The sequence below is a fragment of the Mucor velutinosus genome (assembly GCF_035048745.1).
Source record: "Mucor velutinosus strain NIH1002 chromosome Unknown tig00001563, whole genome shotgun sequence".
Classification (NCBI taxonomy): domain Eukaryota; kingdom Fungi; phylum Mucoromycota; class Mucoromycetes; order Mucorales; family Mucoraceae; genus Mucor; species Mucor velutinosus.
In genome coordinates, this window is record NW_027041904.1 from 1,475,973 (window position 1) to 1,502,306 (window position 26,334).

The 26,334-nt window shown below is 40.3% G+C and overlaps 8 protein-coding genes across 8 annotated transcripts; 4 read left to right on the plus strand and 4 right to left on the minus strand.

Annotated features, from left to right (window-relative positions):
- Positions 1-655: 655 nt before the first annotated feature.
- Positions 656-5,812, minus strand: TOP3 (DNA topoisomerase; the record flags this gene model as incomplete). Its single annotated transcript, XM_064828327.1, has 1 exon — positions 656-5,812. One exon carries the CDS (start codon positions 5,810-5,812, stop codon positions 656-658), a length of 5,157 nt encoding a protein of 1,718 aa, XP_064685529.1.
- Positions 5,813-11,859: 6,047 nt separating this feature from the next.
- On the minus strand, positions 11,860-13,569 carry ATC70_009089 (uncharacterized protein; the record flags this gene model as incomplete). Its single annotated transcript, XM_064828328.1, has 2 exons — positions 11,860-12,594; positions 12,649-13,569. The coding sequence occupies 2 exons, from the start codon at positions 13,567-13,569 to the stop codon at positions 11,860-11,862; spliced, it is 1,656 nt and encodes a 551-aa protein (XP_064685530.1).
- Positions 13,570-15,102: 1,533 nt separating this feature from the next.
- On the plus strand, positions 15,103-15,953 carry ERV1_2 (Flavin-linked sulfhydryl oxidase of the mitochondrial IMS; the record flags this gene model as incomplete). Its single annotated transcript, XM_064828329.1, has 4 exons — positions 15,103-15,251; positions 15,307-15,317; positions 15,383-15,563; positions 15,620-15,953. 4 exons carry the CDS (start codon positions 15,103-15,105, stop codon positions 15,951-15,953), a joined length of 675 nt encoding a protein of 224 aa, XP_064685531.1.
- Positions 15,954-17,083: 1,130 nt separating this feature from the next.
- ATC70_009091 (Autophagy-related protein) lies at positions 17,084-18,209 on the minus strand (the record flags this gene model as incomplete). The annotated part of the gene is made up of 4 exons (XM_064828330.1): positions 17,084-17,106; positions 17,166-17,945; positions 18,001-18,094; positions 18,156-18,209. 4 exons carry the CDS (start codon positions 18,207-18,209, stop codon positions 17,084-17,086), a joined length of 951 nt encoding a protein of 316 aa, XP_064685532.1.
- A 155-nt stretch (positions 18,210-18,364) lies between these two features.
- Positions 18,365-19,280, minus strand: RFA1 (Replication factor A protein 1; the record flags this gene model as incomplete). Its single annotated transcript, XM_064828331.1, has 5 exons — positions 18,365-18,429; positions 18,493-18,812; positions 18,879-18,974; positions 19,031-19,141; positions 19,192-19,280. The coding sequence occupies 5 exons, from the start codon at positions 19,278-19,280 to the stop codon at positions 18,365-18,367; spliced, it is 681 nt and encodes a 226-aa protein (XP_064685533.1).
- A 124-nt stretch (positions 19,281-19,404) lies between these two features.
- ATC70_009093 (uncharacterized protein) lies at positions 19,405-19,889 on the plus strand (the record flags this gene model as incomplete). The annotated part of the gene is made up of 3 exons (XM_064828332.1): positions 19,405-19,464; positions 19,525-19,729; positions 19,795-19,889. The coding sequence occupies 3 exons, from the start codon at positions 19,405-19,407 to the stop codon at positions 19,887-19,889; spliced, it is 360 nt and encodes a 119-aa protein (XP_064685534.1).
- Positions 19,890-20,257: 368 nt separating this feature from the next.
- Positions 20,258-22,356, plus strand: ATC70_009094 (uncharacterized protein; the record flags this gene model as incomplete). The annotated part of the gene is made up of 7 exons (XM_064828333.1): positions 20,258-20,288; positions 20,350-20,746; positions 20,797-21,010; positions 21,071-21,139; positions 21,240-21,565; positions 21,625-21,952; positions 22,003-22,356. 7 exons carry the CDS (start codon positions 20,258-20,260, stop codon positions 22,354-22,356), a joined length of 1,719 nt encoding a protein of 572 aa, XP_064685535.1.
- A 747-nt stretch (positions 22,357-23,103) lies between these two features.
- Positions 23,104-25,774, plus strand: MET15_1 (Homocysteine/cysteine synthase; the record flags this gene model as incomplete). Its single annotated transcript, XM_064828334.1, has 10 exons — positions 23,104-23,227; positions 23,281-23,478; positions 23,545-23,654; positions 23,713-23,867; positions 23,928-24,008; positions 24,084-24,232; positions 24,297-24,565; positions 24,630-24,771; positions 24,831-25,394; positions 25,452-25,774. 10 exons carry the CDS (start codon positions 23,104-23,106, stop codon positions 25,772-25,774), a joined length of 2,115 nt encoding a protein of 704 aa, XP_064685536.1.
- Between the last annotated feature and the right edge of the window lie 560 nt (positions 25,775-26,334).

Here is a 26,334-nt window from a genome sequence, read left to right on the forward strand (position 1 = left end):
ATGTTGTCGATGTTTGATTTAAAGTGGTAATCAATGCAGGAGCACTGGCCATAAGGGTCGATTTGAGTAACCTTGATGGGCTTGGGTGAGCTATCGTCATAGCATGATTTAATGTAACCTTGATGGTTTAAAGTGTGATGTTTGTTATTGAAGCATGGAATTCTTTATCTGGGATATTGTGCAACTATGGCAGCAGGGCATAGTTGTCATATTTGAATATGCTTGTTATTGATTTAATTCTATTTGGATAAAGATACCATCACCTATTACGACCATCATGGGTGTGATTGAATACACTGTGATCAGGAGTGATTCATTCACACGATGTGCGATATAAGCGTGTATCTTTACTTTAGTATTTTTAAATGGGTTTTTTGATGTACATTTGAGCGCTTTCATTAATAGATCCAAATAGCATGAATTTGAATGAGTGCTATTTGATGAACTTTGGTTTTCAATTAAGTTGCGTTTGGGTGGCTATTTCATTACATTGCCCCCCAGCCAAACTTTTTGTGGGGAAAAAGTTGACAGAGATATGAATTTAGACGACCAAAAGTGATTTGATTGGAACATGTAGAGGGAAGGAAGACATAGATATAAGCAAGAGCAGAGAAACAAGTGCCGAAGGCAGTGGAGGAAGGAAAGCTGGAGGCTACTAATGTTTGCGGCGAGTGTTTTCGCGGCTTGTGTGATCAGTGCCTGCTTTTCGCTTGTTACCAGCCTGTTTTGAGGGGCGTTTGTTTGTAGGTAGTGGTGCATGTCTTTGATGTTGCAGTTCCTTGTTGAGCTTGACCTTTTCCCAGTATTTTTTGATTGGAATGGGAGAGGAGAACAGATCAGCTGTAATGTATTCATTTTCATGTTCAGAATAACCAGCCCATTTAACTAGGTATTCGATCTCATCATCATCGCGGTAGCGATGATCGCGAATGTCCTCAACTTCAAAGATTTCGTCTTCAATGGTAGTTTCATCAATGTTGACAGGTTTGAGTTTAGAAGGAGTATATTCACGATGCATGAGAGAATTGGTTTCGTCTTTTAGAATGTAATTGCCAGCTTGGGTACGCTTGACAACGAAATATGGGCCAGCATAGAGAGGCGCGAGTTTGGATGAACGACCTTCTTCAAGGCGGACCATGACAGGAGAGTCAAAGGCTAGTTCAGGTAGGATGTATCGACGTTTATCCATACGCTTATTGTATTCCTCAGCAAGCCGTTGTGTACGCTCTTGGAGAGCAGGAAACACGATGGTATTCATGTGTTCGATACGCTGTTGGAGCTCTTGAATGGATAGTGCAGGACGTCCATTGAGGTTGAGTTTATTTGGATTGGGATTGACGTTAACTTGACGAGCAAACATGAGACTGAATGAGGTACTGGCAGTACGCTCTTTGACTTTCATGTTGAGTGCAAGTTGGACGATGGGTACACGATCATCCCAGTTATGCGTGTCATTACCACACATTTTGCGTAGCGTATGCTCGAATTGTTTGATAGCGTTCTCAGCACTACCATTGGATTGTTTGTAGTAAGGAAGAGAATGTCGCTGCTTGATGCCAAGCGTTTTTGTGAAGTGATCCATGAGATTGGATTTAAATTCCTTGCCGTTGTCAGCTTGTTGGATGCTAACAGCAACACCATAGTCACCATAGATGGATAGTATGGCTTGAGCGACTGTAGCGCCATTTTTGTTAGGAATTGGACGAGCTATAATGTAGCGAGTACAGAGATCAATCACAATCAGCACATAAACATTTCCCTTATCGGTGATCGACATAGGACCTAAGATATCCATAGCAATGTGATCAAAGGCGTCAAAGCTGACGATGCTTTTAGCAGGGTTGAAACCTCGACGAGCGACGTTGTGCTTTGCACATTCAGGACATGCTTTCAGTATTTCCTTGCAATCAGCGTAGATGGTGTTCCAATGTAAACCCAAATACGTGTGGATATGTTGAACCACAGACTCAATGCCAAAATGGCCTATTTTATGTGCATCTTTGATGATTTGAGCCCGATCTGCTTCTGGAGGAGCAATGTAATCCGTTGTAGAATTCTGGAATTCTTTGCCATTTAGTTTCACAGCAAGTACGCTGAGATTGCGGTCCTGAGAATAGACTGTGCGTTGACGGTTTACTTCAATCTTTTTGTTGGTGTCCCTTTTGATCAGAATGAGCTTATGCAATTTTCTCATCTGTCGATCATTTTCATCTTCCAGCCATTTGTCTTCATCAATTATTGGATATACCCTTGAAAGAGCATCACAGAGAACATTTTCAATGCCTTTCACATGTGAAATTGTGAAGTGAAATTCTCCCAAGATTTCCAAGTAGCTCTGGAGCGTACTGTTTAGTGAAGTAGATGTGAACATGTAGGTCAATGCCAAATGATCGGTCAGAACCTCGATATCATTATGACCCCACAGTAGCGATCTAAATTTGATGAATCCAAAGACAACAGCGGCACACTCTCTACGGTTTGTAGACCAGTTGCGCTCAGCTGAATTGAGAGATCTGCTAACAAATGCAATGTGCTTGATTCTACCCAGTTTATCCTTTTGATAAAGACAGGCAGCGATGCCATAGAGACTAGCATCGCATTGGAGGAACATTTTGTCGTCCAACACTGGAGCATGCAGTATTTGGTTTGAGAGCAGTATTTGCTTGATGGTATTGAACCGATCAGTATGCAATTGTGTCCAATTCTTTTTTACGTCACTGTCATTTCGAAGACTATCGATGGGCTCAGCAACCTTGGACAGCATGGGACAAAAGTTTCGCAGATGGGAAACGACACCCATAAGCGAGCGAACTTGTTTTGCAGTTTTGGGAATGGGCCATTCGTCTATGTCAGATAAACGACGCATATCAATCTTTTGTATGCCAGGTCCAACCACAAAGCCTAGTAAAAAGACTGATGTCTGGAACCATGAACATTTTTTTACATTGATGCGCAGGTTGACGGATGTCAAGCGATTAACGGCAAGATTGATAAGCTTGATGTGGCTTTTCTCACAGATACTATGCAGGACACAGTCATCTATGTAGTGTTCAATGCCACCCCATACTTTGGTTGGATCAACTTGGGAAGGATCCATGTTCTTTTCCATTTCGAATTTTAGTTCGTCGGATAAACCAGTGAATAAAATTGACATGCATTTTACGAACAGAGAGCTCATAAATTTTAGGCCAAAAGGGGCCCTACACCATCTGTAAAAAATGCCATTATGCGAGAATATAAGGGCATTGCGAGATGCTTCATGCACACCATACGAATAGTATGCTTGGTGTAAGTCAATTTTACTTATTATGCGTGCGCTAGAGGACACTCGTTCAAAGATTTCGTGAATCTTGGGAACCGCATAATTTTCATGGTAATTGTCATCAATGGACGCATTGATGCGACGAAGATCACAACACACTCTCAATTTGGTGGGTTGATCGTTCTCATCCTTCTTTGTCACCGTAATCAGAGGTGAATGGAACACTGATGAGGGTTTGCAGCGTTCAACAATCTTATTTTGAAGCCATTCTTTGATTTGTTTGTCAATATCGGCATGCGAGTTGATGGATAATGGATACTGGCGAATGAAGCAATCCTTGGGATTGGATATAGGAACATGCACTACACTTTCAGGCATGGAACATACTGCGTCAGCAGGGATGTTCTTGTTGGCATTCAGAGATTGTTCGATCTGTTGTAGAAGGATTTGACGTTTCTGAGAAGTACCATAATCAGCATTTTCTGGATTATAGACGTTTTCAGTGTCATAGTTTATATTCTTGAATTGAGCAATTTCGTTTTCGGTGTCAGGAAAGCAATGAGCTACTCCACTAAGATAGATGTTGAGGCGAGGCAAGATGTCGACTCCTAGGAGTACATCAAACTCTTCAGCCATGGAATCATTGAAGTTAATGATTTCAAAGGAATGTTCAAATGTGATTCCATTCATATAAGTTACTTTGATGGGTTCGGTGCTTCCAATGCGTTCAGCTTTAGATGCACTACCATCTTTGTTCATGCTCAAAAAGGTTAAATAACCACCCAATGCTTTGATATTTTTGATGGTAGAGAATTTTTTATTCAAAACGGATTTGTTAATGATGCTAACATCTGAACCAGGATCCACCTTTCCGATGATTCTAATGTTATTGAGAAGCAATGGTGTTATTAAATTGAAAGTGTTTTTGTTTGATGTGGAAGGCTTACATTCTTTGTCTTCCATAGCCTCGCGGAAGAGGTCACTTTCGCTGGACCCGGAGTCCTTTTGCTTTCCTTTGCCATTACGGGAATGACGCTTTTGTTTCTGACTACTGGAGCCAGTTGTATAGGGTCGATGACCACTATTTTCTCTTCTCACGCTCAACACCTTGAACGAACCCTTCATAGCTTGGTACTCAGGGCAAGAGTGACCGTGGAACCAAGTTTTGCCACACCACTTGCAGAAAGTGTTTCCGCTGGCTTTCTTGGGTACGTTTGCCTTTTCAACTACACGTCTTGATGAAGAACCACCTTTGTTCAGACGACAGTCCTTCTCGTGATGTCTGGCCTGAGAGCCTCCATGGTTTGAGCAGTAGTAACGAGGAGCAGAAGAAGAAGCAGCAGCAGAGGAAGAGAATCCAGATGAACCGGATGAAGAGGACGAAGCACGAGAACCACCATGTCGCTTTGCGTTGACAAACGAAAAAGGACACTTTTGACTGTTGAGGACGTTCATGGCACAGGTGACAATCTGACTGGCGGTGAAGTTAGAACACCCAGGGAAGTGAACACCGAGAACAGCGTTGATTTGGATCTGCCATTCATTGGGGAAGCCGAGCAAGAATGTATCGCCAAGAGTGGTATCTTCAGATGAGTAGCCTGCCTCCATCATAGCCCGAGCGAAACGGTTGTAGTACTCCTCCGTAGTTTCTCCAGATCGCATGGTAGCGGTTTGAACTTCACGACGAGCATCCAAGCGTAGAGCAGCATTACTGAACTTGGAAGTGAATTTTTCCTTAGCCATGGACCACGACTTTGCTGTCAGCAGGTCTTGATTCAACCAGAGATCAAGGTCGTATGGAATCGTGAGTGGAATGTATCGCCGCCATACATTTTCGACAGCCTTGCCTGAAGACGAAATTACCTTCTCAAAGGAGCGCAGAAAATGGTGAATCGAATCATAGGAGATTTCGTTGGGAAAGTACTTGGTGGCATGCGAACGAAGTTGGAATTTAGGTAGGTCTTGCTTGGACAATGAGATGCCCTCATTGTCACCAGTGAGTGATGCGGTGACATTAGATTCGGATAGCTTGGCTGAGTGTTTGACAGTGGAGATCAGACGATTCAGGTCCTCGATCTTGGATCGCATATCTTCAATATGCTTTTGGCCGTGCTCATTGTTCATATCAGTTCCCTCGACCATGTCCAGCAACAGACGTACAAACGAATCCCGACGCCAGACCAATTTCTTGATGGAATTCAACGTGCTAGAACCAGCAGCAGAGGAGGATGCATTACCTGATGAACATGATGTCGACGCAGACAAATGAGAAGTAACTTGAGATGAGGATTCACCACCATCATTGGGAGCATGGTTAGCCAAAGCAGGAACAGGAGAGGATCGCAATGGCATAGCATCCATCATGGCAATATCCTCTTGATGGTTTGAAGGTTGAGGTTGTTGTCCGACATCAGTACCTTGATCCAAGTGGATGGCCTGGACTTGCTGCCTAGTGTGCTCAATGGTATCGTCACCAGGTTGACGTTGAGCAGGAGAACCTTGAGCAGAGGGGACAGAAGGAGAGCCAGAGTTGTTGGTATTGTCAGACATTGTGATAAGGTTTGTTTAATAAAATATAGTTTGAATATTGTAAAAAATGCAGTGAAATCAGGTTTAATGGATTTCACAAAAAAAAATAAAGCAAAGGTAAAATACAATAGAAATCAACTGTATTTTATTTTGTGTATAAAATGAACTGAAGATCCTGGAATTGAGTAAAAAAAAGAAGAGTATTTATACATTTGCAACTAGCTTGTAGGATTAGTGATGATAGAGAGCAATAGGTGCTGCTATTGCGATATCTGGCAAATGTTGTCGATGTTTGATTTAAAGTGGTAATCAATGCAGGAGCACTGGCCATAAGGGTCGATTTGAGTAACCTTGATGGGCTTGGGTGAGCTATCGTCATAGCATGATTTAATGTAACCTTGATGGTTTAAAGTGTGATGTTTGTTATTGAAGCATGGAATTCTTTATCTGGGATATTGTGCAACTATGGCAGCAGGGCATAGTTGTCATATTTGAATATGCTTGTTATTGATTTAATTCTATTTGGATAAAGATACCATCACCTATTACGACCATCATGGGTGTGATTGAATACACTGTGATCAGGAGTGATTCATTCACACGATGTGCGATATAAGCGTGTATCTTTACTTTAGTATTTTTAAATGGGTTTTTTGATGTACATTTGAGCGCTTTCATTAATAGATCCAAATAGCATGAATTTGAATGAGTGCTATTTGATGAACTTTGGTTTTCAATTAAGTTGCGTTTGGGTAGCTATTTCATTACAGCATTGTCCCAATAATAGGCTTTGTTTAATATCAGCGTAAGCAAAAAGGATACTAAGGGAGATACCTCCTCTCCTCCTCCTGGCTCTGATACAACCTTTCTGTTACTAACTAATAATAAATTGTTTAAAATCTACTTGATATACCAAAATGTTATAATGTCTGATTTAAAACGGCTTCGATGAGAGCCCGCAGGGCGACGCCGACATCGAGCGTAGCGAGATGAATGGGCAAGTAATAAATACTGGAAGCCTTGAACATAAAAGCGTCGTAGTAGCAAATTAGAGACTGCAAGCCCTTGTCCCAAGAACACACTGCATCTAATTTTAATGATGTTATACCTGCTATACTTAGCTGTTGTGGATTAAGTGATTTGTGGTGTCAAGGCAACATTTGCTAACCTTGACCTTAAACAGGTATAATAACCCTAAGGAAGCAAACGTGAAAAGCCATAATAAAGCAGTAAATTTGGTTTCTTATTTTCATTTGATGCATTTCACACCATAATCCATTATATTACACCTAATACAACACATCAACATCTCATCGGTTTTTACATACACTACTAAACGCACATCAAACTACAGTCTACACGCACATCAAGACCCATCAAATAGTCAACTAGTAGGATGACTATTACTGAAACAATACCATTTAATTCAATGACATACAAGAGCGGTTACAATTACACGTAACTGTAGATTATTTACACATATCATTTACGACAATCTACTGGATCATCACACTTGACTTTACACCTCAGGATTTGACATTATTATTCACAAAGATATAAATGGGACCACACAATTCATTCAATAAAGAATCGTCTTAATTTTGCACAGAATGATAAACTGATAATTTACTGATACATTTATTTGTATGATTTTAGTTATTTACAGTATTTGTCAATCTAATTAACAGAATTTTTATCCATTGTTATAGTATATAAGAAGGATCATCTACCTGGCCAGTAGAGAAACTTCAGTTTACTTTACACCTATTAGTTTGATAATAAAACATACCTTTATCAAGTTGACTTTACTGTTTTTTTATGCTTTTTTTTTCCATGAATTTTATATAAAGCCTCAAATTCCACAGGTTCCATACTTCAATAACAAATATCACACTTTAAACCATCAAGGTTACATTAAACCATGCTATGACGATAGCTCACCCAAGCCCATCAAGGTTACTCAAATCAACCCTTATGGCCAGTGCTCTTGCATTGATTACCACTTTAAATCAAACGTCAACAACATTTGCCAGATATCGCAGTAGCAGCACCTATTGCTCTCTAACATCACTAATTCTACAAGCTAGTTGCAAATGTATAAATACTCTTCTTTTTTTTTTTACTCAATTCCAGGATCTTCAGTTCATTTTATACACAAAATAAAATACAGTTGATTTCTATTGTATTTTACTATTGCTTTATTTTTTTTTTGTGAAATCTATTCAAACCTGATTTCACTGCAAGAATAAAAGCATCGATAACTTAGAGATTGAGCTCCGTACAATGCAGAATATCAGGGACATTAGACCGAATTGTAATGCACTTACTCTTCTGGCAATGCAACCCACTACACCGTCGTTTTAGGTCGAATTCTGTTCAAATCTAGCCATTTTCAAGCACGAATATCTCATGCCACAAAGCGTTTTGAGCGCTTGAAATAGCTTCACACGCCTTCTCTTGGCTACTGATTTATCAGAAATAAATTATTTATAAAAAGGAGTATGAAATTAATCAGGTAGTAAAGAATATCGTTTATTACATTGAAAATAAGAGGGTTTATATAATACTATTCGAATTGAGGGATTTGATGTGAGGATAAGGTATTAGATGGGTTGATTTGGGTGATAGGATAATAGATCCAATCTATTATCCTGAACATGCCATGATATGGATCGTAACTGAATCCTGTTTCATGTCAAAGTTTATGATCTGATGTGATCGGTGCTTGAACTGCTTGTTTCTACGCATTTGGAGATCCGGTTTAGAAATGATACATCAGTATGAATCTTATAGTACTAGCGTATCTGAAGTCCATATCTTCTTATAGTATAAATCGATATCGTACTGTACATCTAATCCGGTGTACATATAGTTTATATCTAAATATGGTAACTGGATGAACCGTCGGAATGCAGATCATAGTGGATGTATTCCACACTATCACTTAGGAACTGAGTTTCATACACTGCAAAATACCAGGATCGTTGGATAAAACTGTAATTTAAGTATGCTTTTGGAAACACAACCTACTAGACCTTACTTTTAGGTCAAAATCCGTTCATATCTAGCCAATTTCAAGCGCGAATAACTCTTGCCGCAAAGCGTTTTGAGCGCTTGGAATAGCACCAAACGGCTCCTCTTGATTGTGCTTTACTTACTGATACTTTATCTCAAATTTTTTTGGGTAATTGCAAATCCATGAAAATCCTCGTTTTTTTCATGAGTACTAGCAAGGAAAAATTCTTGAAAAACAAACGATCGCGTTTTTCATCCCAAAAATGAAGACTTTTACTATTATACATATTAGATCAAATTGACCGTAAAGGTGGAATGCAACATTGGAAGTTCTTTCTATGAGACTTGTATATGCTAAATCTTGACATATTTACAGAAAATCTGTTTTCATATTTTTGCGAATTGCTCGTTATTTTCAGTCTAAAAGCTGTATATAATTAGCATCATTCGATGCGCCTTCATTGGCTCTTTATGAATTTATTAGAAAGTAAAGTATAATAACGATAATTTTCATAGTCAGATTTAGCAAAAACGTTTGAAGATTGTAAGTTCAAGTCAAATTTGAACACGAAAATACCCAGTGCACAATTTCAAATTAAAGCGCAGCAATTGCAGCTGCCACGGCAGAAGGCTGAGACTAAATTTACTGGCCGTGACGTCGAGTAGGGCGCTCTCTCATTTCTCCGTATCTCCCTTTTTTTTTTTTTACCCTTTTTTACAAAACGCGTTTAGTATCCTACAATATTGGTTTTGGAGCATTTTTAATTGAAAATAACATTCTAACTTCTGATAACACGGCCTTGCAATGTTATAAATACTTGATACTGCTTCCTTGAAATGGAATACATTAGGTACCATTCGATAACCAGCACTGGAAGACCTAAAATCAGTACTAATCGAATTTTTTTATTAAATTTTGTTCATTCTTTTTGTCTGTTTGACGTTGGTGCTGCTGCCATTAATTCTCTGTTATCTCTGCTGTCTGCTTCTTTGGTCTTTGCCTGGTCTCTCGTGTCATTTATTCTTCGGTTTTTCTGTGGTGGTGGTACTGCTGCTGCTGCTAATCTTGTCTTTCCTGGTCTACTGTCTTTGGTGCATGCTCTTTCTCTGATTTATATCCAGTGTTTGCATATTCTCTGGTCTATCTGTGGCTGTGGTAAGTGGTAAGTATCTTCTTTCTTCTGGTTGCAATGGTATAAAGCTTCTTTGAACATTTGTATTATTGCTTCCTTTCTCATGATAATGCATTCATGATGTTTTCTTTGTATCGCCTTCTTCTTCTTTTGCTGGTTTTGTTTCCTCTGTGGCTTCACATGGAACAACATTAGTCATTATGTTGTATTGCAAACTTATGATACCACTACTGTTGCGTTTGCAGTTGTTGTGCGTGTTTGTGTTGTTCTACATCCGATTATTACTACCATGCACGTTGCTCATGTATGCAATTTTGTTGCAACAAAGAGCTCTTCTGAACATCTCTGATGTTGTACTTGTTATACTTTTCTTTGACCCACTTTGTGTGAGTGTCCTTTTTTTTTTGCCTACGTACTACTATACTTTTATAGTGATATGTTCTTTTCTTCTTTTATTATTATTATGTTTCTTTTGAAGCATACCTTTTTTTACGTTGTGTGGATGTGCCTATCCCTGAAGCTCAACAAGACTTTATCCGAGGCTAGGAGATAGATAGGCTGTCTCCACTTGGTTATCGCTACTTACTTTAGTGATGATTGAGGGTCTCAATGCCTGAATTTAAAGCTAGGTGGTGTAAGTAAGGCATGCTCTAGCACCTGGGGGAAGTTTGATGATAGCAGCGGCTATATTGCTACTATAGCGGCGCTTAAAATTTTGCCTCACATCAAAACAGGGGGAAACCCTCGCAAATTTTTTTTAAGTCAGCGGAGTTTTTAAGCAATTTGATTGGCTCAGGGGTAGAAGGAGAACAGCTATACAACAAGTTGATTTTCTGTTGATTTATCATTTATAATAGCTATGTGTTTGTAATAAAAGGTTAACCAAATAAATACAAATTAAGTTCTTTTATATTATTCAATAGTAAGATAAAGCGCAATTATTTGATCTAACACCATCCATTTAACAGTTCTATAAGAGTGAAGTCTTTTGAATTTGCTATACGTGGAAGTTATACAACTACTACTGTAGTACAGTACTTTTGACGTTTTTGTTCCAACAGTATTTGTTCAATCACCTTAATAAGTTGCTACTTTCAAGCTAACGATAGATTTTAGACATATCGGTGAGCCTAAATAATGTTAAACTAGAAGGTTTCAACCATGCTTGATTTGTACAAAACTGGTTGAGTTCTAACGGATTAGATAAGGATTTGTATTCTACATAATTTCTATAATATCGAATCTGCTTGATTTTAAACACTGCCGCACTTGATCAACAAGTTACACTGTTGATACTAGCATTAATTCGAACAGCCTGTATTATAGCCATTCACTGCAGTTTCAATAACAGGCCGGGCACTCGATGGGAGCATTACCTAGCTTGAAGAATTCATCAAGTTTACCGTACTCGAATGAGGCTTTATGGTGCTCCTGCATCGATTTCCGCTTTGTATCAAAGCAGCAACAGTACTTTCTAGATATCGCAATAGAAACACCTATTGCTGCTCACCATCATGATTAACGCTACAAGCCAATACACAATAATTAGTTAGTGCTCTTTTTTTTCATTTAGATGCAGAATCTTCAGTTCATTTTTAACTTTAATAAACATTCAAATGATTGCTCTTCTGCTTTCTATTTTCTTTGGCTAAAACATTCTTAACTCGATCTTATCGCAGATCCACATCACTCTCTGCTATATACTACTATCATAATTCTGACCCTGATCCTTTACCGAGCCCTATTTAGCCAAAACCCTCTGAAACGCCCGAGACTTGCATCACAAAAACTGCCCACGCACCATTAAAAATCATATATGTTGAGGATAATACATTTTCATTGAAATAATAATGTACAAAAATGCTGTTGAAACATATAATATACATGAAATTTGGGAATACAAAATGTAAAATTACAAATTTAAGCGATGATGCTGATGGTTTTTCTATAAATCCGCTTCCAAAGAGGGACCGGGAGATCGTCTTCATCAAATGCTTCATTTTCTTTCATGCGTAGAACATCATCCTTGATTGTGCCAGTTTCAAAGTCCATTTCGCTAGCTTTGACAAAGGGATCTCGTCTATATAGTTTGTTACCTACATACAAGACGATGCAAAACATGACAGACAAGTAGGCAGAAACGCAGTTGGCGGGATTGATAGGAGGGAGAAAGGTTTGGTAGCCTTGACCACCGATAACAATGCACCCAACGATGATGACAAAGATATCACCAAAGGGGAAGAATGGAGCTACATAGGGAAGAGTAGTGAGAGATCTACCTTGAGCCTTCAAGCCCATACGAAATCGAATGTGCGTAATCGAGATAGTGACCCAAACAATCAAGCCTGCAACCGAAGGCAAAGCAGTAAGCCAGTTAAAGACGACACCTGAACTAAACAGACTAGTCAAAAAAGCCAAACAACCGACGGCACAAGTAGCAAGAACAGACCAGATTGGAATACCCCATCTGTTGATACGAGTAAACACACGAGGAGCGGATCCTTCTTCTGCCAAAGCCAAGAGAGTTCTGCTAGAGGAGTAGACACCAGAATTACCAGCAGAAATCATGGTGATCAAGATGATGGCATTCATCAAATCAGCAGCCCAAGGAGCACCAGCCTTTTGGAATACCAGAGTAAAAGGAGATACCGAAACCTAAAATTTTAAACATTAAGACGCTGTATATACAAACTTCAAAAACTCACTTACATTTCCAGAGCCCTTAAGGAGATCAGGGTCTGTATAAGGAATGATAAGACCGATAATCAGCATGGAAAGGATGTAAAAGAGAACAATACGAAAGAAGACTTGTTTTACAGCGGCAGGTACAGTTTTATGAGGATTTTCAGATTCACCAGCAGTGATACCAACAATTTCAACACCATTGAAAGAGAATGCAGCTGTAATAAAGACATTGAAGATGCCTAGGAAACCGTAAGGGAATGGGCCACCTTCCAGATGGAAGTTAGTGACACCAATATAGTTGCTTCCGGCAGCACCAGTATCTACACAAATACCAACAATGATAAATGCTATAACAGTAAGCACTTTTACAAATGAAATCCAGTACTCGACTTCACCGTATCCTTTGACAGAAAACACATTGATACAAACAAGCAAGACTAGGCAAATGATACTCCAAACAACGCTGGGGACGCTCTTGACCCAATATTCCATGATCATAGCAACACCAGTGAGCTCAACAGCGACACCAACAGACCAGTTGACCCAGTAGATCCATCCCAACATAAAGCCAAGTGAGGGATCGACAAAACGACGAGCGTAATGAGCAAAACTTCCAGAGACAGGGATATAAGCAGCCATTTCACCAAGACTCATCATGACGCAAAATACTAATACGCCAACAATACCATAGGCTACTAAAGCACCACCAGGACCGCCGCTAGAGATGGCCTTACCAGATGCCATGAAGAGACCGGTGCCAATGGTACCGCCCAACGCAATCATTTGAATGTGTCTTGCCTTGAGGCCGCGATGGAGGCCAGCCTTCTCGGTAGAATCAGATGCAGGTATAGATGCAGCGGAAGAATAGCATGATTCAGTGAGATCAATTGCGGTGCTTGCTTGATTTTCAGCATCAAATTTGAATTTTTCATTGTTGACTTCCATGATCAACAGTTTTTTTTTTAAAGCGTTATTTCAGTGGTTGTGGCCAAAGACCCGGATTCTGTGTGATGTATAATGTAAAATTCCTAATGTGTGAGAAATAGTATATGATCTTTCGTTGTGTCTACTGCAACAGTGAGGAAACTTCTGAAAGAACTAGATATTTAACAAGAATCAAGAATAAGATGTGGAAAAGAGGAAATGAAATTTCAACATTAGGTCTTGAACATATGTAGTTCGCAGTTTAGGTTTTTTTTTTTTTTTTTTTTTTTCATCGATTGCAACCGTTTTACATATTGCACCATATCCTTAGCTTCTCATTCATCATTACCGAAAATCATTTAAATCAATGTTCACACATTCATAAAATTCATAAACTTGAGTTACATATTTTAATATGGTTTATCTAGAGCAAATGGCACGCATTTTGTAGTTCCCACGCATGGTAGTGTTAACATTTTGTATTTGGCAAATATGTCAAAACTCGACATTTTCAACCGATCTTTAATCTCTATTGGAAGAAAAAAAAACAGATGAGATGGTGTCAATTTAAACAAGCATCATTGGCTTCGAAGATCTCGATTTTATCGCCGAAGAAGCCTAGAGAAAGCAGTAGTCGAACGAAGAAGCTGGAGTGTTCATGAGCATTGCAAATCATTGAGAGCTTGCATGCAAAGAACTAATTATAAACAAGATGTATGTTGAGCAGTAGGGAGTGCATATCTTTATTTGAATAAAAGGCCATGCAAAGCAATCAACGAAAGCTTCCTTGATAAGAAATTGTTACATAAAGGCTCGCTTACTATGCCCAAGTTTCTGATCCATTAAAACCACAATCCAATCAAATGTGTATCCTTTGCTATTAAAGCAAGGCTATTTGAATGTAATTCCCTGGCAAAATGTGCATGAGGAATTACACACTCACTGCGTGAATCACCTCCTTATGTAAGGATGACGAAAAATGGGATTCTATTTTATCACCATTTGAAATAGCAATTTGTAATTTAAAATGTATCTTCCAATTAGTGTATTTGGGCAAGGCATTGCTTCTTTCTCCTTTTGCCTATATACGCACATGAAAGTAGTCGTCCGCCTTAGTGATGAGCTATTCTTCTCCAGTTTTGGCCTTGAGAATCAAAAGAATGGCAATCGCTCTCGAATAGCCCCTTCAACTTCAAGAGAATTTCGATAATGCAGGATGCAAAAATTGCCATCAAACAGCATTCAGCGTACAAAAAAACCTAGTCCTTGACGGAGAAGTCTAAATCCTAAAGGATAATCCACGTACTCAAGGAGTAAAAAGAGGGACGTAGATAACAGAGCAAAAGATGCCCTTAGGAGAAGTTAGAAGGGAGGTCATTTCTCTGTTAAGCAATGAAATTCGTTTATCTTTAATGTGTGCAGTACAAAATCTCGACTTGGAAGAAGATCCCCTTGCATGCGAGGACAATGGACAGCTTCTTCAGACATATAAAAGGCCACGGATCACTCTTCAATTTCACACTATCTTTTATAAACCCACTTATACATTAAAACATGAAGTTCTTTGGTATTGCAACTGCCCTCTTTGGTGCTTTGGTCACTGTGACATCCGCTGCTCCTGCTTTCATGGCAGATGATCCAGACACCACCAAGTTTTATATTACTGCACCTCTCGAGAATAACGTCTATAGCGCCGGTGGAGTGTGAGTACATGTTAGTGTAGGGCTCAAACAGAATACTAATATGATTCTTTCATAGTGTTACCACAGGTAAACATCTTGATACCATTCATGACCATTCACATCCATCGTATTTACTCATATTCTTTGTATAGAATGGATTAACGGTGTTCCTGGACCATTCAAACTCGAGTTGCTTAAGGGCAGTAATGCTGCATCCATGCAAAACACTGGAGTTCCTTTCAAGAATACAGAAGGCAGTACTGGATCTTACAAATGGCAAGTTCCCAGCGATGTTCCTGCTGGCACTTATGCTTTCCACTATGTGTTCAATGGGTAAGCTTACCATCAATCAATGTCGTTCAAGATGAGCTAATGTCAGCATATAATAGTGGCGAGTCTTATTCTCCTCAATTCAAGATCACTTCTGGTAGTGCTAGTAGTAGCAATCAGGCACAACAACACACAGAATCAGCTCCAACTCGCGTAACCTCTGATAACGCTACCACTGGATTGGGTGTTCGTCCCAACAGCGGTGCCTCCACTTCTACTCCTCCAAATTCAACTACCAACACTCGTGCTCAAACACCTCCACAATCTGCGTCCGGTGCCACTACTGGCTCCAGATCATCGTCTGCCTTGCCAGGAACTGCCAACCGTGTGCCTCAACAGCAAGCATCACAACAAAGACAGCCAGCCCAAAATGAAGTCAGTGCTATGAACTAAAGGGAAAGACCTTCCATTGCTAGCACTACCATTATTGCATTTCATGAATAAAAACTACAATCTCGGCAAGATCACACACTCGAATATAGTCCAATTGCTGCATTTGCCCCTTGAGAGTTTTTTTGGGTCATGATCGGATATGGTTAATGTATCAAAACATGCCCTTCATTAAGCTTGTGAAAAAAGACAATGCCATAAGCATAGAGCATGCACGTTGAATAACATGAAGAGTCATTTTATTCTCTCATTGTTCTTGAACAAGAATACAATTCATTGTGTACAATTGGTATATATATATATAGATACAGGGAGTCTGCCATTGCTTCTTTTTTTTTTTTCGTTTTGATTTAGTTTGTCGATGTGGACAGTTCTTAAAGCTATTTTTTATCTATCGATCCTCACTTTTGGCTTAATTAGCTTTACTGACTCAGTGTCATCTGTTACTAATAATGAGTTATTCAACTTGATTGAGCTCACAAAGCAGGGTTTAAGATGGACAGCAGAAGAGCATGCCGATAATCCCAAAGGTACATTCACAATATCAGAAGCTATGCAATCCATATTCATGACATACGCCTTTAGTTGGAGAGCAGCCTTGCACCTACGAGGTCAAGTTGGAGTCAAAGTTCAAAGATTTGAAGGAGCCTATGCCGTTCCAAAGGAGCTTCTTTGATGCAAGCAATCTGGACATGTCTGTAACAGGTATATAACTAAAGCTTCTCATCTGCACAAACAGGTGCACCTGCTAATACGCATTCTCTTTTCATTCAGCTGAATGCCCTGAAGTTCACTTGCCAAAAGAATCACTGGAGGATATACGAAATATAATGCTAAATTATGACGATTTGACATACACACAGAGGGTTGTTGTCGATTACCGAGTCAAGACTGGTTATTACAGGCCCATCGTAATCGAGAAAACGAAGCTCCCTTATGCAGCAATGTCAAGCGCAGCATGGAAATATGGCAGAATAGCCAACTTAGTGTTCCTTCTCAATAGAGTAGCATCCCTCCTATTTCAAAAATACATCATTGGAGACCGACAATCTACAGATGAATAAAGGCACTATTTTTCATGATTCAGTTTAATGTACAGAAGCGGTTTTTATTTTGCGTTTGTTCTCCAATCTTTATTCTACAATGTCTCTCAATTCTACAAAAATAAGCCCTGTTAGCCCCAATTCTATTGTATTTGGCCGATATTTCACTTACTGTCAATGATGTTTTCATATGCGGCACAAGCGGGCGAATCAGGGTACTCATCCAAGAAAGACACGCCAATATCACAACTCTTGGCAACTCGAGGATCCAAAGGAATTCTGCCCAACAAAGCGATGCCAAACTCATCCGCTAAAGCCTCAGCGCCACCTGTTGTTGGTGGAAAGATGACAGACTCTCCATGGCAGTTGGGACACACAAAGCCAGACATGTTTTCCACCAAACCCAAGATGGGGATCTTTGCCTTTTTACAAAAATCGATTTCCTTACGAACATCTTGCAATGCCACTTCTTGAGGTGTTGTGATAATGACAGCACCGTCAATGCCACTCTGCTTCAAGAAAGATGCTAACGACAAATGTTCGTCAGATGTTCCTGGAGGTGTGTCGACCAACAAATAATCCAAATCTCCCCAATCCACATCTCTCAAGAATTGCTTTATAAGGCCATTCTTCTTGGGTCCTCTCCAAATAACTGCATCGTCTTTGTCAGGTAGCATGAACCCAATCGACATGACTCCCAAGTTATCTTGTACATACACTGGCTGCCATCCGCTGTTGCTCTGATGAATCTGTTCGTCCACAACGCCCATGATGGTAGGAATGGAGGGTCCACAAATATCAATATCCATCACACCCACTTGAACATCCTCATCGCCGGAAAGCGCAAATGCGAGTTGCGAAGTAAAACTGGATTTACCTACGCCTCCTTTGCCTGACAAAACTAGAATCTTATGCTTCACTCCAGAGAGTCTCTCGGCAATCACAGCCACATCTACAATAGGACATTACTCTACTGGATCCACCCACTCAACATCAAGTGCACTTACCAGGATCTGGTCCCTTGGGAGCTGTAGCGCATATCTCTTGATTAGGACATCCAGCACAGGCATCTGCTTTACCTGCTTGCTCGTTCTCAGGTCCCTGTCGTAGCCAGTGATTGATAGATTAGTCATCCGATCTATTTCAAGTAGTCAAGACTTACAGGACAGTGCTCGTTTGCGTCGTCGGGGATGTCTTCTTTATTATTAGGTGCCATTGTGAGTATGCTTTCGTTTTTCAGAAATCAAAATCAATGATAGTATAAGCTTGGATTCAAGAAAAAAAAAAAAAAAAAAAAAGAGAGTGATGTTTAAATGGATAGGGAAAAGGTCATATTTATAATGATATCAAAGAGTCACAGAAAAATAGAGATCAGCGAAACAATCCAACCAGAATGAAGAACAGTATAATTAATGCAATAACGATGCAAACTGACTCTGTAGGACGTAGGCTCTGGGATTAGCATGCTACCATCAAGAAAGTGAGAGGTATCCACTTACTGTTATCTTTGACCTTTCTGCCAACATAGTCCAGCTTCTTCTTGGCTTGTCTTAATCTCTCGTCTGTCCTATCCACCATCTCCTCCGTTTCATCGATAATCTGTGCATGTGTTTCCAGCTCATCGCCAATAAGCAGGCCTAATTCTCTTTGTCTACGGATGGCATCGGACAAGTGGTCCAAGTCCTGATCTTGGTCGTCCATAATGCGCTGCTGCAATTGCAAAATCTGTCCGTTCTCCATATCGTCGGTCTGATCCATGTCGATAGATGTAAACCGAACAGACGAGTTCTTGCCTCGTTTATCTCCCAGCAAAATCTCCCTAGCATAATGAAAGGTGGGAGTGAAACCCTGCCCCTGGACACGATTGCGTAGCAGCGTATCTTACCTGGCAGTAGCGTCATCTTGATTGCCTAGCAATGCATCGAGCTTATCCACTTTGACTTGGAGCTGAATCAATTTGTCTTCCTCTGCTTTGGTATCTCTAGAGCAGGATGTCAGCTGATGCTCTCTCCACCTCATCTCTGCCCGTATAGATACCTTGACCCTGTCAGCTCTTCATCGGATAGTTGCTGCTCAAGCACTTTGATGCCGTCTCTTAGCTGTGTGAGGTTCTTGTCTATGTTTATTTGATACTTATCCACATTCAATCTAGAAACGACTGAGTACAAGATGCATCAAATGTTATTTGCTTATCCTACTTGAGCTGCTTCAATCGTTGCTTTTCAAAAACAATGGATAGTGTATTATCGGCCAACAAGTCGAGTCTTTGTAATAGCTTGGTGTCCATGCTGTGTAGAGTAAAAAAAAAGGGATGCTAATGAGAAATACCAAAGAAAGCTCCATGAAGCTGCCTTCTATACCACGATTTTAGTGACTGTACATCCAATCATGTCGAGCTGGTTACAACATCAATGGGCGCGTTATCTGGCTACGTTCCTTCTTCTCTCCAGGCAAAACTCGATAGAAACAAGGTAAGCAAGACACAGCAGACGACCATGGCACCCAGGCTGACTGGCATGCTCTATGACTAGATGTCTGCATTTGATCAGAATCCCTACTCTAGTCTTGATGAAGACAATGATGTCAGAGCATTCACTGACGACGAAGACGACAGCCTGTACTCCTACGACGCCGAAGCTGAATGGGAGGAGAGCAAAGAGCAATTAAGCGCACTATTCTCAATGGTCATCTTCCCCTTTGTTGGTAAATGGCTCGGCAAGAAGTTCTCATTCTGGCGTGAGTATCCAACATGTCCATGATGTGCAGTGATGATTGATGTTAATGAGCAACTTAATTACTAGTGTGGTCGAGATATCTAGGCTCTAGAACGCCATTCACACAACGCTACTCTATTCTATCGACTCAAATGGTGAATTCAGTGAAGCGCATTGCTTGAATAGCGACATGGCAATCAAGATGCCATTACCACTGAGTTTCAACCAGCTCATTTCACACACGCAACACACACTCAATTAAAGGAATATTGCAAATCTCACATCAGACTTCTTTACGCACACATTTCACTATTAAATACCCCTTCTCTATCCGCCTCGTTTCCGTATTTTTTCTTTTGTTTCTTTTTTTGTTTTTCTTGCCATATTTTATTTCTCAATAATCTATCTCCCATCTGAAATCCCACTCTCACAAATAATAAAAAGAGATAAAACTAACCTGGTTGCAAACGTAAGCCATTTTTCCTTACTCTTTCACTTGGATTTAACATTTTGTTTTTGTTTTGTTTTTTTTTTCTTTACCACTATTAGAATGAATTCTTGGAAACTCCCGGGCGTAAGAAGTAAGTAACTAGACAACAAACTTGCATTGCGAGATGTAGATGCTCATGGCTGCTACAACAGAAAATAAGGAACAGGCTCCTACACCTTCAGCTCCTGCTATTCCTGCTCCTCTCCCTCCCTCCTCTCCTTCTGCACAACAACAACAGCCTTTACGTGCTCCTGCCTCAAGGAATACAACACCATCACCCTCCTCTTCTGCCAATAACAACGAACCCAAGTCTGGTGTTTTGCTTATTCGTGTGTGTGAAGCTAGAGGCATCACACCCCCTTCCAACATCACTTTACCTGCGCAGCAGCAGGTGGCTATTAGCAACCGCAACAACCATGATTCCTTGACTCGCAAACAGCAAAACTGGTGGCTGCCCTATGTTGTATTGGAATTCGATAAGAATGAAGTCTTAATTGACGCTTTGGGTGGTGATACCGCCAATCCTATCTATCAATACAGAGCTCATTTGTAAGTTGGATAATCACTCTCATTAGGCGGCGATTAATATTTGTATCTAGTGATGTCTCTCGTAGCTCAGAAGTGTCGATATCCATCTATATGCGCCATCCTCCTACAGCACAAGGAGAAACGCCTCGCACAACAAACGATGTATTCCTCGGTGGTGTTAAGCTTCAGCCTAATTTTGAGACCACAAAGATTGAGGACCAAGTGTTGAACATTGTCGGTGGTACAGGTGCTATGCATGTTCAATTATGCTACAGACCTCAACAGGTAAGAATGAATGCTTCGCTGTGCATACAGAGTGGTCATTAAACAGTGGTTGGAAACTAGGTGAGCACACCCATTACATTTGACGCGTTTGATCTTTTGCGAGTGATTGGACGTGGCAGTTTTGGCAAGGTAAAAAAAAAAAAAAAAAAAAAAAAAAAAAAAAAAAAAAAAAAAAAAGAGCGTGTCAAAGGATCTTGTCAAACTTGTATGCTGATGGCATCCATTTTAGGTCTACGTTGTGCGTAAGAAAGATACGAATCGTATCTACGCCATGAAAGTTTTGCGTAAATCCCGTATCATTTCCAGATCAGAAGTTACGCATACAATGGCTGAAAAGACAGTGTTGGCAAAGATCAGAAATCCCTTCATTGTGCCTCTCAAGTTTGCCTTTCAAAGCCCTGATAAGCTTTATTTGGTGCTGGCTTTCATCAATGGCGGCGAGCTTTTCCATCATTTGCAGCTGGAAGGTAGATTCGATGAGAACAGATCAAGGTTTTACACTGCTGAACTCTTGAGCGCTTTGGAATGTCTTCATGATTTCAATGTCGTTTATCGGTAAGAGAAAGATGATCTCACTCCAGAATGACGGTGCTCATTTGTTTTATTTGATATAGTGATCTCAAGCCAGAGAATATCCTCATTGATTATAACGGTCATATCGCTCTCTGTGATTTTGGTCTCTGCAAGTTGAACATGAAGGAGAATGAGCGTACCAACACATTCTGTGGTACGCCTGAATATCTTGCACCTGAATTATTGCTTGGCCAAGGATATACAAAGACAGTTGATTGGTGGACCTTGGGTGTATTGCTGTACGAGATGATGACCGGTTTACCACCATTCTACGACGAGAATACAAACGAAATGTATAGAAAGATCCTGCAAGACGAGTTGAGATTCCCTGATGACATGAGCGAAGACGCCAGATCTCTTTTGAGAGGGGTAAGTGGGCTTTGTATTGAGTGAGACGTGGATGCTAATAAATTTGACAGCTTCTCACCAGAGATCCCAACGAAAGATTAGGCAACAATGGATCAGAAGAGATCAAGAACCACGCCTTCTTTTCGAGTATCGATTGGAGAAAACTAAATCAAAAGAAACTTCAACCGCCTTACAAGCCATCTGTGGATTCAGCTTATGATACGACAAATTTCGACGATGAGTTTACATCTGAAGCACCTCAAGAGTCGCTTGTCGATGACTCACAGATCTCCAGCACAATGCAAGAGCAATTTGCAGGTTTTACTTACAACCCTGCCAATGATGGTGTTATGGGAGAGAGTTACACTGGAACAACAGTGGTTGGTAGTGCAGGACAATCCCATTCAAATGGTCCTGCTTGGTAATAAATAAACCTTTTTTTTTTTTTTTTTTCTTTTTTTTTTTTTTTTTTTTTCTTTCCAAGAGTTCACGTGGCTAGAGCAAAGTTGTTACACGTTGTGTTTATCACACAAAGAATAGAGGATTGACTTTTTGCCAGAACATCAGATGACTTTGAATAAGCTACAAAGTTGTGGATGAAATAGATGGGGGATTCTGGTATTTAGACTGAATCATTGACGTCAATCTGGTCTCCTTTGTCCTGTACTTTCAGACTAAATTTAGTGCCATCCTTCCCTGTAAATTACTCGCATTGTATTGCTAGTGAAAACAGACAAGGAAAACACAAGTAGCACGGACCTGTTCAATATAGTTATCGGGCCATCGCCACGTGGATATTACAGTGAAGAGTTGAGCCAAAAATCTCGACTGGTTTGCCCTCCTCCTTCTCCCCCACCCCCCCTTAATTTTATTCTGTAGCACACATTTAAAGTCTCTCTTTTCTAATTCTCTCTCTCTCTTTTTTTTTCTCTCTTAATTTTTTCCCTCTTTCTCTATTCCACACACAAACACCCCCCCCCCCTTTTTCATCTTGGAAATTAACAATACACATAGAGGAAAACTAGGTTTGATATTCAATCAAGACACAACACATTAAATCATCCCTTTCTTTCACCCTGTCTTGGACCCTCTCTTTCTGTCTGTCTTTCTCTTCCTCCTCCTCCTTCTCCTCACATCCCCCTTTTTTTTACTGCTTTCTCTCATAGAGTAGAATGATGGATGCTTCACTTTGTACAGTGGTGATTCTACACCAAAATAATGATCAGCCCTACCACATTATCGACCAAGAGCAGCAAGAGGATTATCAGCAATTGATCAAATTGAACTTTGGTCAAGGTAAATGGGTGGAATCCAATGTTTAGTATACAGGGCTAAAAACAGAAAAACAGTGTACATACACCAAGACCCTTTGGAGGCCATCGAAAAAGTCAAACAATGTCAAAATGTGCAATCTACATTGCTCCTTGTCGATCTTGACGCGATTCAGTACAACGATAGCATCAGCAGAGAAACCTACATTGTCCAGTTCTTACAGAATATCACACGCGATTTAAATACATTATTGCCGAATTACATACCACTTGTCGGTTAGTTTATGATATCCCCCCCCCCCTCTCTCCAGTTGGTTGTGTATGTAACATTCATTGGCATAGTGTGCTCGAAGAACGACTCTACCAACCTCATGTTAGATTGCATTCATGCTGGTGCGACGGATTATCTATTGAAACCACTCTATCTTAATGTGATAAAGACGTTGTTCCTGGTAAATGTCACATTGGGTGCCTTGTTGTTATCATCATCCAACTCAAATGTCCCTGTAGAAATTGCACCGCTGTCAACCCGATTCAAAAATGCACGAAAACGTCAATACCAGCAACGCACCTATATTGCTACCACAGCAACAATCCCTGCCATCTCCAACCGCTTATCAACCACTATGTGACCGAATCAACGAGATGAACTCAAAGGATACACAGTAAGTCTTTTATATATATACTTGTGGTATGCTAGCAACGCACTCAAATGATACTGCTAGTCTATCCAAAATACTCATGGATGTGTTTGTTCCAAAAACAACAAAAGCAACACCCAGAGACCCATATCCAAATATATCAAAGTAAGGCTTTATTTGTTATTTACGTCTGTAACATTCAATCTTTAACCTACCCCCCTCTCTCCATGTGTCTGATAGGAAACGATCAGCGGAACTCAAATCAAGAATTGCGAGTTGGGATTTCAGTCCGTTTGGCCTGAATCAACAGGAACTGATACATTGCGTGTATTTGATTTTTGAGCAGGTATTGACCCTGCCTGAATTGAAACATCTAGACATCAAAACAGGTAAAAATCACACCATCTGGAGGATAGCCTTCATACTTACACACTCGCTTTCTTTTCGTATTAGCCCAATTGTACGATTTTATTATCGATTTAGCAAGTGTTTATCATGACGAAAATCCATACCATAACTTTGCGCATGCTGTAGATGTGTTGCAGTGCTTGTTCTTTATGTTGTGCGAATTGTCGGTGCTGCCCTTCACCAAGAAATACAAAAGCAGCAGCAAAGCGAATAGAAATCCGCAAGATTTGCTTCGACCCAAAGACGTATTCGCCTTGCTGATTGCTGCCATTGGTCATGATGCTGCTCATCCCGGGGTAAACAACATGTTTTTGGTAAGTCTGAACACTTCTTACAGCGGAATGCAAGGCTAACATGGTATTTTTTTTTTTTTTTCAGATCAATTCATCCAACCCGCTTGCGACACTCTATAACGATCGCTCAGTGCTAGAGAGTCTCCACTCAATGACTCTTTTCCAGCTACTAAACAAGCATGGCATTATTCAGTTAGTGGGTGACACGAAATCTGCCGAGTACAGAGGTAAGTAACCTGTAGTAAAAGGGCAATAAACAAACACATGGATTAATCCCTGCTAGCAGAGTTTAGAAAGACCGTCGTTTCGAGCATCTTGGCAACCGACATGTCGCTGCATTTAGAGTACGTCACCAAGATCAAAGAGCAGGCAACCCGAGTCAACAGCATGGACACCATGAGCGAACAGCAGCAGGAGTCAGAGAGAAATTTGATCTGTAGTGCACTGATCAAATGTGCTGATATCAGCAACGTTGCTCGCCCATTCCGCTGGGGTGCCAAATGGGCCGAGCTGCTTGTCGAGGAGTTTGTCTGCCAAGGCGATCTTGAAAAGGAACTGGGCATGCCCGTATTACCCATGAACGACCGTGATCAAGTCATTCTGGAAGATTCCCAGATTGGGTTTATTCGCTTTGTGGCCTTGGACCTATTTCAAAATGTGCGTGAAATTCTTTGTGGTCTTTCGTTTGCCGTGGATCAAATGCAGGCCAATCTCAAACAATGGGAAACACGAAAGAACACCTTGACTGTGCATGATTCCGGTGTGGCTAATTTGATCGAGCATGAAGCTGATGAGGATTTCGATGTGGTGTCCAATACCAGCACGACTCAGATGATGATGATGGAGACAGGTAAGCGCTTATTCAGGCCCCTGGAAAGATGAGATGACTGACATGAACACAAAATAGTGGGCAGCAAGCGATCGAGCAGTAGCCTTGATTTTAGTTCGCATTCACCCAACGATGTCAAGAGATTGTCGATAGAGAAAAAGACCATCTACCACCACGGACACCACCACGTCATGTCCACCACTACCACCACGACCTCCTCTTCCTTGCATTACGATCAAGTTCAATTAGACGATGACCATCATGATGAACACGACAGTATGACTTCTACCGTACCTAGATGCAATGGATCCTCATCAAATCATCATCACAACCATCACCCGCACCAACATCAAAGAAGAGATGCAGCCAATCCCGTTTACTGTCAATGTTCCATTCAATGATTCCCTTCAATTCACTGTCTCTATTCTCTCTCTCTCTCTCTCTCTCTTCTTTTTGTACATAGATTTGCTTATATCATATTGTTATTCCTCTCTTTTTCCCTCCTCCCATTATTATACTTTTCCTATAGATTTTATGGTTATACTTGAAAGCTTTTTTTTTTTTCTTTCCTTGTTGATATTGTTTTTTTTTTTTTTTACATATTTATCCCATTTCATAAGAATAAAGAAAAAGCCAATTTTCACTGTTCCTGAGCGATTCTAAACTGTATCATAAAGGCACATCGATTTAACTTTGTTTGATAAAATGTTACAGATAACTGAAATGGGATGTTGCCAGTTGTTGTCATACAAAAACATTTCAATGACATATCAAGTCGGTCGATGCAAACCTTTGTATGTGCATCATTGGTAGTTGTATGCAGTTGCCAGGGCGATCCGCTGTGCCTGAGGTGTGTATCTGTATTGGCCTTTGTATTGATCTATAGTGTAGAGTACAACGACAAGAACATGTACATCCATAGAGTCGCTAAACTATAAACAGAGGTACACACACGACAATA